The sequence below is a fragment of the Arachis stenosperma genome, chromosome 10 (genome assembly GCF_014773155.1).
Source record: "Arachis stenosperma cultivar V10309 chromosome 10, arast.V10309.gnm1.PFL2, whole genome shotgun sequence".
In the NCBI taxonomy this organism is placed as follows: Eukaryota; Viridiplantae; Streptophyta; class Magnoliopsida; order Fabales; family Fabaceae; genus Arachis; species Arachis stenosperma.
Genome location: NC_080386.1, coordinates 5,457,770 through 5,474,017, shown reverse-complemented (window position 1 = coordinate 5,474,017; position 16,248 = coordinate 5,457,770). Strand labels below are relative to the sequence as shown.

Here is a 16,248-nt window from a genome sequence, read left to right as displayed (position 1 = left end):
TGTGTAAAAGCCAAAAGGTTTAATCTTATTATTAGTTACCAAGATAATTTTAGATTTTTTGATTCGTTGATATTTAAAATAAGAGATATCATGTATTGGAATTGAGTGTTGACTTTTGTTTGATTATGAAATATTTAAACATGGTAGTAAATTAAATATCATGACAAAGATAATCTCATCATGTAGAGCTTTCTTTTCTTTGTGAGTAATTTAAGAGTAGGCTTAAACAGTACAATTCTTCTATTCAAACAGTTCTTTTGTTTTTTTTATTTTTTTATTTATTTATTTAAGTCACCAAAAAAATTCTTCTTATTAATAAAATCTAATCAAGTCGGTCTATAATAACAAAAATTAGTTATAAATAATATTATTTTAAGTCTTATTATTTATTTTGGTTGGATTTAATTTATACAAAGACTTAAAAATATATTATTACTCAATAATGGTCAGTACTAATTACTAGTCCAAAATGTTAGTACTATTTTCTTGTGCTATAGCAAAAAATGGCACACCAGTATTTACAGTGTACATGATCTTGGTTCGAATATTGGGACATATTAGTTTGGACTCGAAGTGGTCTAAGTCTAATCCGAGAAAGGAGAATACTTGGAAGAATACTTAAATAAGACTGGCCCATAGTTTGGGTCACCTAGATCCCGCTCTGTGAGCATGCATTTTTCAAAATTAGGGTATATATTAGTGCCGTAATCTCTGTTCCGTTTTTTTTTGTCGTCTTCTTCTCTTCTCTAATTATTTTGTTTTTTGATTTTTGACAGTATCTTTCAATTCGACAAATTAAGAACTAATTCATTGCGGTAATTCCAAACACTTATTTAAGCAGACTAATGAGTTAACTATTAGACCAATTCAATTTGGTTAGGTTATTAAGTTTTTACCTGTTATAATTGTGGTCCAAATATGTATAAGTTTTATTGGATTTATAGTCGGATTAAGATTTAAAAAATATATCCAGTATATATTTAGGACAAGATTTAGACTAAGACGAACTAAGTTCCACTTGACTCATGTACACCCTTACCAAAATTTTTGAATAAAAATATTATTTATACGTCAAAATTAGTCATATTTATATATGAATATATGTGTTGTTTAATTATTTTTTTTGTATTTTAATATATATTTTATATTAAAAAGTAATAATTATTTTAGTGTACATCTAATATAATTGATAGTTGACAAATAATTAACCATAAGTGACAAAATAGATAATAATTAAATTTTATTAAATTAAAAAGAATTTTCTTTTATTTATAAAAACCAATAACTCATAATTTGACTTGCGAAATTTTAACTATCACTGTCACTATTATCACGGATTTTTATTTTATTTTCCATTTTTTTTAATTTCTTTAGTTTTTACCTAAAATTTGAATTCAACACCATAAGAAAAATGACAGAAAAGAAAATGACTTTTTAAGTTTTAAATAAAAGGAAAAGAAAAGAAAAGAAAAGAAGAAGAAGGAAAGAAGGCTTTCAGGGGAAGGAGAAAAGAAAAAAGGGAAAAGAAAAGAAAAAAAAATGGAAAAATTAAAAAAGACAAATGACTGAAATGAGAAATGCTTCCCCAAATTCAAACACAGCGCAAAACCCTCCTTTAGTTTTGATTTTCTCTCTCCTCGACTCGGTCCCACTCAGTGAACTCGCTCCATGACTCGTCGCACGCGATCATCGTCTTCTTCCGCAGCTTCAAGCAGCAAATTCGATGTGTTCGAGTTCGGCGGAGATGACGAGCACATCGAGAATGCTTCTAGCCGCATCCTCAGAAAGTTCTCGAACCCTAGAGATACTCGTTCTGGCGATCGCACTTCCCCCGTTACCAAATACAATTTCCTCCAAGCCTGTGAGTCTCACTCACTCTTCCTCGTTTCACTGTCCAGTTTTATTCTTAACCTTCTTGTTCTATGATTTCCGGTTCCATGCAGTTGCGCGTGGTTCCGAATTTCCGCCATCCAGAGACGTCGCCGTTGATCCCATTGTGTTGTCTGAATCCGACGATGAAGCCAAATTCTCCACGGAGAAGCCTCTCCTCAAGCCGTTACAGGAGGTTGATGATGATCGACGCACGTGCGCTAATTCGTGTTCAAGCGACGTGGCGCTGCGAGACTCTGCAGATGATGAAGTTATCCCTGGCTTTGCTAGCGTTGTGGATTGCTGCACTGACTCGAAAGTAATCACTTAAATTGTTCGTATCTCTTTTCATGAGAATCGTTTATGTGTGTTTTGTGATCGTTTATTTGATCGTGTTTCAGAATCATTCACTTGGCGTCAATTTAGAGGAGGAGGATGATGACGGCAGTCAAATAAGTTCTTCTTCTTCAAGTGGAAATTCTTCAGAAGATGAGGGTAACTTTTGCTTTCTTAGGGTCACTGGTTGTCGCAATTTTGGTTCTGGTTTGCTCCGTTTTCTGATTATTTGACTTTATTCTTGTGATTTCAGTTTCCTTAGAGGACAAGGTAGTGGGGTATGGTGCTGCCGATTGTGAAATTGTAAGTGTGTTCTTCATTTTTGTGTAATTGATTGCTTCATTAATCAAAATGTCAGGTTCAGAAGGAGAAATAAAGATTAAAATTTGCTCTCATTTCTTCACCTCTCTTCCTTTAGAGGATAAAAATGAAACAATGGGAGTATGTTAGTAACTAGTAGTCTTAAGCCTTAAACAATAGGAGTTGGGAAAACAACACTTTAGTTTTCTAGAAGAATTGAAGGGTAAAAAAAAAAAGGATATGGGATTGATGTTAGGAATGATATCGTTGGTCTTAATATTAATGGAAGTGAATTCTCTCAATTGCAAAATCCTCTGGACCTTGTCAAGTATGGATTATTACCCTTGAAGATAGTATTTCCTGAAATTATATTGAAAGCCAGAATCTCTTGGTTTTTACCCTTTAGGAGCGCTAACACTACAATACCTATGGTTAGCTTACTTATGCTAATTTAGCCAACTCAGTCTTCCTGGCAAAAGAAATGTATCCTGAACTGGAAATATTTTTTATTTAATTGTATCTGCTTCAAAGTGAAATATTATATGCTTAATCTTGTTCTTCATGGTATTTTATGTTGATTTCTTTGTTTTTTTTTTGTTTAGTGTTTGTTAGAATTAGGTATCTCGGGTTAATGGTTGCATTTTATGTGCAGGATGGCATCAAAGAGGTGGTTAATGTCTCTCCTGATTTTATTCTTTATGAAGATTTATACTCCACCGGTTCCCAGATAATATTCTCGAGTAGCTACATAAAACTTAGATGCTCTACAATCAATGGAACTGGGGGAACTTTTAAAATGGAGTGGGCAACAGAAGATATTATGAAAATTGAATCATGTTGGGTTGGAAAGGTAAGTTACATACTTAGATTGATTATTTTTCGCTTAATCTCTGGCAAATTGATCATGTTGTATTCTGTGTAGGTTGAAACAGTCATGATCAAGCTTCTCCTTAAATCGAAAAATTCTAGTGAAGCTGGAAACACAGATCAAAATCCAGGTATCACTATTTTGTAATCAGTTATTTGACTATTATTTGCAATAATGTCAACAAAAAATTGATGAACAGTATTTTCTGTATTCTTTAGTGAATACTGCTTTTTCTTAGGTTAAATCTTTGCTGATCTAACCTTCAAGCAAGTTATTAGATGATTTTTTAGTCTTTGGTTCCAGGTTTTTCAAGGCCATAGTGCACACAGATGTTTCTTGGATACAAGCTTTTAGAGGTTAAATTCCTTGAGGTTGGATGATATTGTCGTCCAAAAATAGTCTACCCAGTTTTTGTTTTAAACTCCATCTTTTAAAAATGGCTGTAGTAGCTTGCTCCTACCAACCATATCATGGGGTGGTTTGAAGCACTTGTCATTTAAAGTAATTTTTACGAGAAGGCGGGAAAACAAATAATGAGGACATGGGAGGGGAAGAAGCCACATGGAAAAAACAAATTGTATAATGTTTCACATTACACATGTACCACAACCCTCAAGAAATCCATGAAGGGAAACAAGAGATAGATCTGTTTTATTTGGTTATGTAAGCCATAAAGCATCCTTATTTGAAAAGAATATTGACTTAATGACTTCAAAACCTTAAGCTGCTAATTGCAATTGCCTTGGTGACTAATGAGCAAAATATATGACCAGTCTCAGTGGATGCTTATTGTATTTGATGTTTTATTTTCTACTAGAACCTTTCATATTCAGGAAAAGAAAATTGACAGAATATTTGCTGATTTTAGGGGGTTTTTTTTGACATAATTATCTTTTTATAATGCAGACAGTCATACCTATATATATTGTTCTTAACGTCCATGATCTTCCCTACAATTCATGCAGGGGTCAAACTGTTGAAATTTGCTGTTTATGATCCATCTTGGGCCATGATAGAACAGTCTATCAAATTACTAGATACAAGATATATGGATTTATGGAGTACTACTTTTGAGTAAGTTTGTTGCGTTACCCTTGAGGAGAAGTTTGCTGTTCATTAGTGCAGTGTTGTTTGCTTTTACAGTCCTATCTATATATTTGTCTGGATAGAAGAAAGTATGCAAATTCTCCTGTTATCTCTAACGAAGGAAATGAAAATAAAATCTGCAAGTGTTGCTACATCATACTTTCTTCCCGTACCAATGTATGATTAAACAGGACAGTCATTTTCAAGTGAGGTGGATTTCATGTGTCTCATACCATGGAGTTTTAATTTTTTGCCATGACAAGATGAATTTAGTTTTAGCTTTAGTTTTTTCTGTGTTTATGCTCTGAACCCCCCCCCCCCCCCCCCCCCCTTCTCTCTTTCTTAACCTCTCCTCAACACACACACACCCACACACAACACATTCTTCTTTGAAAAATATTATTATTTTTGTTTGTTTTGCCTTGATACACAAGTTTGTATTATATTTTGTTTCCATGCAGCAATGATATAGATAACAATGAAAATACTTCATTGGAGCAGGATAGCTTTTTCCCCCAGAAGCATTATTTTCCCAAGTAAGTCAAATAGACATTTGCCCTACATCTTGTGATTTCAGTTGACGTATGCTTGATAGTATTTGAGTCTCTTCATTCACGTCTAAAGAGTTCAATCCTTGTTGCCATGTGCATGACCCCAATTATTTCCTTGAATGGGATTTGAGAGATATAGGCATATGGCTATTATGGAGCATGCATTAATTGTTAATCACTTTTAGGTTGCGTTCTAAGCCTGATTTAGCATATCACTGCATGAAGCATGGTCTGAGATTCAAAATCTTGACTTGCATTTATTTTTGTTTGCTTTTTTCGGCAACGGTGATGATTTTCTAGAGCAATGACTTGACTTTTACTGTAATATCACTGCAGTTTTGAAGAGGCTTTTGATGAAGTTATTTTTCCAAAGGGGGAACCTGATGCTGTTTCTATTAGTAAGAGAGATGTCGAGCTTTTACAGCCAGAGACATTCATTAATGATACTATCATTGACTTTTATATTAAGTAAGCATGATAACAGATATTGTAACTGTTGCTATAATTTTAATGACTATGTACTGCTTGTATTATTCAGAAATTGGTTCTCTCCCTCTCTCTGTCATATGTACATGCATATGTGTTATCTCTGTATCTCATCAGTTACCCAGGGAAGTAAGGAGGCCAAATCTTTGTAAGAGTGAGCAATATGTATGCCCATGTTGTAATTCTTGCACCTTCAATAATAGATTTTCAGACAAGCAAAGTATGGTTTGATAGGTTAAGACATTTGGCCTCTATTTCATGTGAAACTCATGTATAGTGACTCCTCTGTTTTACCACCTTGAATAATGATTTTTACATCTTATTATGAACAGTATTTCATCATAATTACCTGATGAACTGGCATTTGTTTAATATTCTTAGGTATTTGAAAAATAAAATGCCTCCCGATGAACAAGACAGGTTTCACTTTTTCAATAGCTTCTTCTTTCGGAAGCTTGCTGATTTAGACAGAGATCCATCAAGTGCTTGTGATGGTAAAGCAGCATTTCAACGCGTTCGCAAATGGACAAGGAAACTGAACCTTTTTGAGAAGGATTATATCTTTATTCCTGTTAACTATAGGTGAGAGGCTTATAGATGTGCCTTGCTTGCCCTTTTGGAATTTGCTGCATCCTAATAAGAATTACTCGTGTCTTGATGACAGTCTTCACTGGAGTTTGATTGTCATTTGTCATCCTGGTGAAGTGATAAGCTTCAAAGGCAAGATATCTTATCTTTGAGTGTTTGTTCTTTGTTTTCTTTGGATATCATTCATTTTATTTACTTTCTTGCAGATGAAGATATAAAAGAATCTTCCAAAGTACCTTGTATTTTGCACATGGATTCCCTGAAAGGAAGTCATAAGGGTCTGAAGAATGTTTTCCAAAGGTAACATGTTGAGAACGGAATCAATGCATACTTCTGTTTTCTAATTTTTGGCTGCTTTCTGAAGTTGCTTTTAAAATTTTTCAAATTTCTGGTAGAAATCAATATATTGGGGGATGTGGTCAAGGAATGGATGCTCTTTTTTTTGGGATAAATCATGTAATGGACCCTTAAATATCAGTCAAAAATATACTTCTATGGAAATCAGACTGCTCTAGGAATTAGGATAGCTTCAAGGTGAGTTACACCTTGTATAAATCATTTCCAATATATTTACACCAACTGTATGACAAAATTGTGGAAGACCTATAGAGAAATTTCCATTAGTGGAAAGGAAACTAAATCAGTTCCTATTTTATTTTATTTTATTTCACAGAAAGAGAAAAAAATGCATAGGTGGGGTCTGTATCAAACAATCAACAAATAGATTTAGTTGAAAGGAAATCAAGTGAAAATTTGCATAGTAGATATCTCAATCTTCTATTGCATCCTAAATCCCTAACTCTGGCAGTGTTTTATTTGTTGTGCAATGGCAGTTACCTTGGTGAAGAATGGAAAGAAAGGCACCATAATGTGGAGGATGAAGTTTTCTCAAAATTTTTGCAGATGCGATTTGTCTCACTAGAGGTATTCTCTCTTCCTATCACTTATATATGGAGTACAATGCAGCTCCAGTTTGACTTATGTTTTTCTTTTCAATTTAATTTCAGTTGCCTCAGCAGGAAAATTGTTATGATTGTGGTATCTTTCTCCTCCATTATGTGGAATGTTTTCTCTCAGAGGCTCCGGTCAACTTCAACCCATTTAAGACTACAAAGATCTCCAACTTTGTGAGTTACTTCCCATTTATGAGTTGCTAATTTTTAATGGTTTGGACATTCTGACTTGTACTCACTTAAATTCTGCTTTCCATTTTCAGTTGACGAGTAATTGGTTCCCTGCAATGGAGGCATCTCTGAAACGATCTTATATACATAATTTGATTCATGATATTTTTTATGATAATTTGTTGAAATTGCCTCCTGATGATTGCCTTGACAAAGCTCTGCCTGAAGTTCCTGGCATTGCCGACCACAAAGAAGCAGGTTCCCCCCTGGGGAACTGTTTTCTCCCAATTTGGAATGCAAGAAGTCCTTCAGTTTCCCGTCCCGGACATGTGACTGATATTCAGTCCCCAGAACCTGGACTTGGACTTGCTTTCGAGGACTCACGGGGGCCAGTTCTGAATTCAAATTTTCCTAGTTGTCTGCAGATGTCACCTTGTTGTCGGGGAGGCTTCTTGTCACCAATAGAGGTAAAATATTATTTTTTGCTGAGTTGATTACAGCGATTATTTTATAGGCCAAATCTGTGGGCCTGCCTTAAATGCATATCTGGGATCTTGGTCTTGTTTAATATTTCTATATGCTTTCACATCGACAAAGGCAAGTGGATAACTGGAAATCAAACTGCATCCTACAATTATCTCACATTTCTTCTAATCAATCTCGAAAAGTGTCAGGAAACAAAAATTGCATTTTGTGTTACAAAGCTTTTAACTTTAGGAATTGCATTTATATGAAGATTTATATGAAGCTGTAGATGTTCATTAAATACCTTGATCATTTCCATACTGATAAATCCTTGAATTGTGTTATTCGCATAAAGAATTCAACAATACTTTTCAAAACATCCTTCTGTAGAAAGTTACTATTGGATTGGTTAGTCCAACTGCCTAGCATGAAACTGAAGAAAATAAAATACTAAATTAGGTGATAAAGAATTATAGATATAAAATAATCTGCTTGGGGTGGTAAAGTTATGAGGAAATCAATAAGCCACTTAAAGCAACTAGTGATGAGGCTTTCCAGTGTCACGTTTCTGGGCCAAATAAAGAACGTTACATGTCTTTCCTTGATGCAGGAAACTGGAGAATCTGTGGAGGAAACTACTACATTAGACGGAGAAGATTCTGTGGCTGCCATATTGACACCTGATCTCCCATCCACGTCATACATCAGCAAAGATAATAAAGTACCAGGAACAACATTGCAGGGGCTCTCTGTGGATTTGGTGGAAGATGTTGGAGGTCATACATCTCATGCATTCTGCTGTAACACATTGGAGACCGGATCGTATGAAGACCAGCCTCGGAGGAAAACTGAAGGGCATAATGTTCCATACAACACCGATGCAATCGAGTACTTATCGACCTCTAGTGAGGAAATGGAAGATCTTTTTGTCCAGGATTCTCAAGAAGAAAATGAAGGGGATGATGCCGATGAGAGAGTGAAATATAGTACAAAATTACGGGGGAATATGAATTCAGTAATTCGTCAAATTTTACTTCCAGGGAAGAGTACGAGTCTTGCAGATGATACTCTGGGTAGTGAAAAATTGGTGCTTGACGCTGATTCCGATGAACAAGATGCCAAAAGGCAGAAGGTAGTCATGAATGTGCGTGATCAAAGACGAAGGTTCACAAGAAGCATGTCAAAAAAAGCACGTGTGATATCTTGTGAATAGTGATAGTAGCATCAGGATGGTTATGGGCAAGCATTCATATTTGAAAGCAGTAGAGAAATGGGGTAGAGCTTTTGTCGTATATAAATTACATTATGGAAAAGTAAGTTTATTTCCATAAACTCCCCCAGGTCGCCTCATGTTTTCGTGCAGGTTGCTTCTCTATTTTGGGAGGGTTAGCTTTGAGTCTCTGACAGTCCAGCCACTCAGAAGAAACTGTAAATAATAGTAGTATTGTTGTTTTTGGGTGACTAATAATAGTATTCTGTGTAAATATCGATCTCCTTATATAGAACATAAAAATAACTTTGGGAAAGTCTTGATTTAAGGCTAAGTAATTAGAGTTTCAAGTGTTCTGATACATTTTTTTTTTCAACAAGCGAGCTCAACACAATAAAGGGAAACAACAGTCTTAAACAAAGTCTGAAACGCCAATATCCAACGAAATAAAACCTGAAAACAAACCTTAGTGTTATCTCTGGTATTGTTATTAACAACAAAAGAGATTCAAATTATACTATTCTCTATAATTGGTCAAAGATTTATGAAACACTTCTTCCACTCTGGCCTCGTTATTATTAAAGATATGCCTGTTTTTTTCTAGCAAAATATTCCAAATAACTTGCAAAGAAACATATGAATCCGGAATAGACCAGAGCCTCCCAAAGTCGGATAGCCATTTACACCACACCTGTCAAGTAAACTACGACCAAGAAACAAGTGGAAGATATGTTCAATATCTTTTTTACACAATACACGTTATCACCGTGGCTAATAATTCCTAACCTATGCAATCTTTCTTTAGTATTTACTCTTCCTATCAAAACAAACCAGACAAATAACTCCACATTAGGCGGAACCAAACCTTTCCATAATGTTTTGGTGAAACTATAGCTGGTAATATCCTCTGGAAGTATTTCTGACTGCATCACCTGCACAAAAGAGTTAGTTGAAAAAATATCTTTCTTGTCAAACTTTCATATAACTCTATCTTACATATCACATGCTATCTTTACAGGCCTTAAAGTCTCATGCAATTGATCGACTAATTCCAACTCCTAGTGGAATAAATCCTGTCTCTACTGGAAGTTCCAAATCCACTCTAACCCGTCCCAAAATCCACAATCCTCTATGACAGATCCTCTTTGGTTTGAAATAGAGAAGAGCCTTGGAAAACTCATCTTTAGCGAACCACTTTGTAGCCAAATGTCTTCCCAGAACCGGGTCCTCCTTCCATCGCCCACCTCCAGAGACAATCCAGCAATCATTTTATCTTTCACATTATGATCTTTGAACTGTAACTGGCATATATCCTTCCATTGACCACCTCTATTAGGCAATGTCTGAGATGATAGCATCACATTGGGGTTCAAGTTATGACAAGAGCATACAACCTTCTTTCATAATAGATACTCCTCTTTTGAGAAACGCCACCACCTAACTTTTTAGGAGGCTAAACCACTTTCCACTTAACCAACGCCAAACCATTCCTACCTTCTTCCTTGCTCCATAGGAATTTTCTTTGCAATGAAATCAACTTTTCTGCCACTGCCTTCGCCATCTTATACAGGCTCAAATAGTATACCAGCAAGCTATTCAGTATAGATTTAATAAGGACTAACTTACCCGTTTTATTGAGTACTTTTGCCTTCCACAAGCTAAACTTCTCCTCCACTTTATCAATTATCGGTCTCCAAGTGCTGACCCGCTTTAGGTTTGCTCCTAAAGAAATGCCAAGATATCTGACTGGAAGGTTAGCCTCCTTACATCCCAATAAGCTGCACATACTGTAGGTTCACGGCTGTTCACAATTGATTGGGATCAAACTAGACTGATCGAAGTTGATACTTAACCCCGACATCACCTCAAAATGCCTTAGCAACCTGGCATAGTTTCTAATGGTCTCCTCCTCCGGTGGGCAGAACAATATAGTGTCATCTGGAAACTCGAGATGTGATAACTCTATATTATCCTTACCAACCAGCAAAGGTAAAATTCGTCTGTTTCTGACTTCCTCCCCTACCATCCCAAACCACCTCTCTAACCTTCTCCATTGTCGGCATTCTCTCCAATGCTGCAGACTCTTCTTCATCAATCTGATTTACCAATTCATTCCTAAACCCCACAACCGGCACTCTCTTCTGACGATACAAATTCTTATAGAACTCTCTGATAGCAATCTTGACCCAAGCTTATTTCTTATCAACCTACCATTAATTACCAATGCATCAATTCTATTATTCCTCCTTCTTGCCGACGCCAAGTTATGGAAGTATCTAGTGTTTTTATCTATATCTTTCGCATGCCTGGACCGCGACATTTGTTTCCAGTGTATTTCTTTTCTCACATACCACCGCTTGCAACAGCTTACCAGAGCCTTTTTTCTAGTCTCCAGTGTACCATCATAAACTCCATTGCCAGCCATCTCATCTAACTTTTTTATCTCCTCCTCAAAGCATTGGATTTTCTTGTCCATGTCACCAAAATTATCTTTATGCCATCTTCCCAAAGGCAACGTTAAAGCCTTCAGTTTCTTTGTGAGCTGCAACTTGCCAAGATTCCTCCATTCGTCCCTAATCATTCTTAAAAAATCCTCATGTATAAACCAAGAATCTAAACTCCGAAAAAGTCGTGGACCACCTATGAATTTGGAATCCTTAACTATAATCGGGCAGTGATCTGACAAATCTCTCGGTCCACATTTTAATCAAATTTCCGAAAACTCCTCAAGCCACTATACACTCAATAGAACTCTATCAATACGACTGCAAGAACGGCCTCTGAACCATGTAAATTTTCGATCATTCAACGGTAAGTCCACTAACTGCATATCTTGAATCCAATCCTTGAACTCTTTTGCCGACATTGTTAACCTGTCCTAACCTTTCCTCTCTTCAACCTGTATAACCTCATTAAAGTCCCCCATGTAGCATATCGGACTTTGACATAACCCAGCTATAGAGTTCAGTTCTTCCCACACAGTCAGCTTCTTTATCCTAGTATGAGCACCATATACTAAACAGAACACACAATTGAACTCGTTTTTTAAAAGCACTCCTTCAACATATAATCATCTCTCCCCTTTGTAACAATTATTTATTTTAAACAGTATGTCATTCCACATTAACAATAGTCCCCTGGATGTGCCTTTCGACCCTACAAACTCCCACCCTATAGCATCGTTCTCCCAAATACGTATTATATCAAACTTAGTTATAACTTGCATCTTAGTTTCAACCAAACCTAGCATATTCACTTTTTGTTTTTTTAGTTCTTTCACCATACTCAATTTTCCAACACCCTGTAACTCCCTAATATTCCAAGAGTTAAAAATTATTTTAAAACTTTTTTACACACCTTTTTGAAATTTTTGGGTCTGCATCTCCGTGCCTTTTCTTTCTACTTCGCTAATCTCCTCTTTTGAGCTAGTGCTTCATTCTATTCAAGAAGAATTGCCATTATATCATCTTCATCGTTGTATTGCACGACTCCTGATTCAACGGCCAACTCCCACGCCCTCCTATTTTCCAGCATCTGCTCCTCCCGTTCCAAAGCCTTTTCATCACTGTTTTTAGGAATTCCAACACAAAATGTCCACGGCAAACCCAGTTCCGACACTGCCTCTATCAATCACCGCACCATTCAAGGTTAAACAATCTTCAATAGCGTCTTTTCCATCTCTAACCAGACCAACTTGCAAGCTCGCAACATTTTTCCCAGACACTAAACAACTCACCACCGCATCCTTGTCGAACCTACCGTCCATGGAGGAACGCAGCCCCGCCATCGCCGGCCTTGAGCGGTACCCAACGATGACACAGACTCCATAGCAGGGTGTCCCATCGGTTGCAGCTCGTGCCCAGCATCCACCGCTGCAGGCCCGACGGCCCCCTCACCTCCACCAACCCATCTCTATTCGCCGGCTTGTCACACCCGATAACTTCTCCCCATTGGCTTTCTATTATTTTGAATGTCTCTGCTGACCACGTATGCAAAGGAACACCAAATCATTCTAACCATACCCTTCGAATTTTACTATGCACCTCCTCATCCCATCTCCATATGCTATGAAAAAGTTGCAACAGGTTGTTCATTTTGAACGTGTAAGCTTCTTCTGCACTCAAGACACTATCAAAAGTCAGGAGTGTTTTGTACGTTCGTAGTTTTCATACTTGCACAACTTGAGGAAAATTCTTTCCAATCATGGACTTCAAAAAAATAAAGTTAATAGCCTTTGTCGTCCCGCCTATTAGACTCCTCTGTAATCAGTCTAGATTTTCTTTTGTCACCGGAATTTTCATCTTCTTTATCCACCCATTGCCATGTGGATCTTTTTTTTCCATCCTTCCTCATCTCTTTTACATTCTTCTATGGAAACCTTCGGCTTTCCTCATGTTGTGGTTGAATTTTAACAATATTCTGGACATCACCCGCCTCATTAGGTCTCTTCCTATTCTCCACTTCATTCATACGTCGATACCTAACTTCTCCTAATGAAACAACCTTTCCTTGTAATCTCATTCTATTCATCTTCGTAATAGCCTTTATAGCACCACCCTTCATTGTATACCAGATGAATGTAAAAACGTATATATTATCATTTTTTATTTTCGTGAGAGATAGATATCATTTATACGTCCAGTCGAATTGAACAAGTGGTACAACTCCCTCTTTAATATATCTTTAAGAAGATGATCTACAAAAATAGAGAAAAATTCATTTTTCAAACGACATTACTCTTTTCGATTCTAAATTCTCAAATCTCTACTAAACCCTCAGTATTTTCCACCCATCTCGCTTTCTCTCATAGTAACACTCTCAAACTAAAATAACATGATTAAATGTTCTAGATTTTAATTTTTTTTCCGTATTTTTTTTTGTTTCAACAAGCAACCATAGGGGTATTTTTTTGAGATAGAATATCAGTGGCAAGGTGGTGTGTTTTTTTTATGGATGCTATTTTTTTTAGTTAAGAAATCTCACATTTGGATTTGAGAGATTATAAAATTAATAAAGGAATCTAATTCTGAAATTGTGTGAATTTTGTAATTACACCAATTAAACTTTTTATTTTGGGTTGAAATTTAGTAGAATACAATTTTGAGAATCAGATCTACATATTTAAAAAATAAAATAAAAACACCAACTTTCCACATTATTGCGACCATCCACACAAAGAAAAAACACATTAACTCTCCGCATTATTTAAAAATACCATCACAATCTCAATAATAAAAATAAGAAAAAAAGGACAAAAATACATCTGAAAGTTCACATGCTGGACACGATTACACTTCAATCATTTAATGAGTCACGCGTGCACATTATTTATACATTTTGATGGACACATTTACCCTTCTGACCATCGGTATGTGGCAGCATTAAATGATTGAAGTATAATTGTGTCCAACTTGTGAACTTTCAAGTGTATTTTTATCTCTTCTTCCTAAACAAAATAAACACGAAAAATACTATGGTCCACATTGGATAAATAACTTAAATAAGTTCTTGAACTTAAAGCGTAAAGACTTTTATTAATAGCAGTTTATAAATAAGTTATTTTATATTTGGATTTTTAGTAATAAAAGTACTTATTTTAAAGTTGTAGCGTTTGGATAAATAACAAAAAAAAAACAATTTTTTTAACAAGAGAATGAATATTAAAATAACGACGATAACATATACTTTCCAATATTGAATGTTGATTTTACATAACCTAATCACTAATATTGTGTATGATATGGTAGGTGAAAATAAAACATAAATATAAAATATGTGTCAATGTATATTTTGTTGCTGTTTTTTATTTTGTTTACTCCTATTAGAACTCCCTTCTTCTTTATTAAGGTCAAGAACTTGTTATAATTAACTATGAAAATAATAGCAAGCTATATAAAAATAAAATCACATGTAAAAAAATAAAATTAAAACTGAAATTTCATACCACAGTTAAATACAAATTTAATAATAAAAATAGAGTGATAAAATGATAAAAAAAATACCTAGAAGGAATATATGCAGTAGGTTGTTTAGATGGAACATTGTCTGAAAATGGTGGTGGAGGATCAATACTTCTAGCAGATGAATCATTATGTGAAAATGGTGATGGAGGGCCCGTACTTCCAGCAGATGAAATATTGCATGAGAATGATGGTGGAAGGTCAATGTTTCTAGTAGACCTTGCAGAAAAATAGTGGTGAAGGGTCAATATTTGCAGCAAAAACAGAAAATATATTTCACATAGCCAAGGAAAGTATTTTTTTGTTTTGAAGTTAAATTTTTTTTAAGGAAGTGGTAGAATGACTTGTCGAGAAGCAGAGAAGTCATATACTTTTACTTCTTCAAAAAGCTGTGAATTAACTTTTTCGAAAAGTTAAAAGCTTTTTTTAAAATTGTGTCAAATGTTGTGATAAGTATGAAGTGGATATAAGGTGGATTACCATTTCTCTATGTTATTGAGAATATCAAGAGAGATTGTGTAATTAATTGAGTTTGAAAAGGTGACCCCTTATATGTATATAAATAGGGGTTTGCTCTGAAAGAAGATACACACAAAAGTAATAAACAATTCTCTCTCTTTATGTTGCAATACTTCTTCTCTCTCTTTATATTTCTTTATTTTATATTTGTTACCTCTTCTTTATTTATTTAGTTATTTTATAACACGTTATCAGCACGAGACTCTGATCAAATTTTAGGAAGACTCCAGGTAACAAATTTTTATTATGTCGAAACTCTTTCATCTTGAATATAATGCTCTTGATATATTTGAAAATAATTATTTATCATGGATATAGATGTTGAAATCCATCTTGATTCAATGGATCTTGAAGATACCATTGAGGCTGAAAATAATACATCCCAGAAGGATAAAAGTCAAGGCCATAATTTTCCTTCATCGTCATCTTGACGAATGATTGAAAAATGAATATCCCACATTAAAAGATCTTGCAGATCTGTGGAAAGACTTTGAAGAAAGGTACAATCATGTGATACTTCCTCAAACCCGATATGTTAGGAAAAACTTTCTTGACCTTCCATGTCTCGAATGTACTCCTGCAGCAGCAGTATTGAGAAAAAGAATTTAAAAATATTCTGAGTTAATTTCTTGCTTTTTTGTTGCTGAACGCAACAATGAGTTACTTTTGAGAAATCATGAAGCGCGCCCAGCTGGTGCCTCCCCATTTCCTGAAGTAAATGTGGCAAATCATTACCCCAGAAGAGGTAAATGGCAAAGTTTTAGAAACGAGAAAAATTATGGAAGGAAAAGAAATTATGTTCACGAGAAAGAATCTCACTAGAAGTGTGATAAAGAAAGAAATAATGGGCAAAGTATATCAATTGAGAATAAATGCTTCTGTTATG

At 35.2% G+C, this 16,248-nt stretch overlaps 1 protein-coding gene across 1 annotated transcript; it reads left to right on the top strand.

Annotated features, from left to right (window-relative positions):
* Nucleotides 1-1,582: 1,582 nt before the first annotated feature.
* On the top strand, nucleotides 1,583-9,244 carry LOC130956458 (probable ubiquitin-like-specific protease 2A). Its single transcript, XM_057883506.1, has 16 exons — nucleotides 1,583-1,861; nucleotides 1,944-2,188; nucleotides 2,271-2,364; nucleotides 2,459-2,508; nucleotides 3,158-3,355; nucleotides 3,428-3,503; nucleotides 4,339-4,447; nucleotides 4,921-4,995; nucleotides 5,347-5,478; nucleotides 5,878-6,078; nucleotides 6,161-6,216; nucleotides 6,291-6,384; nucleotides 6,918-7,008; nucleotides 7,092-7,211; nucleotides 7,301-7,675; nucleotides 8,284-9,244. Exons 1-16 carry the CDS (start codon nucleotides 1,669-1,671, stop codon nucleotides 8,884-8,886), a joined length of 2,712 nt encoding a protein of 903 aa, XP_057739489.1. The 5' UTR covers nucleotides 1,583-1,668; the 3' UTR covers nucleotides 8,887-9,244.
* The last annotated feature ends 7,004 nt before the right edge of the window (nucleotides 9,245-16,248 follow it).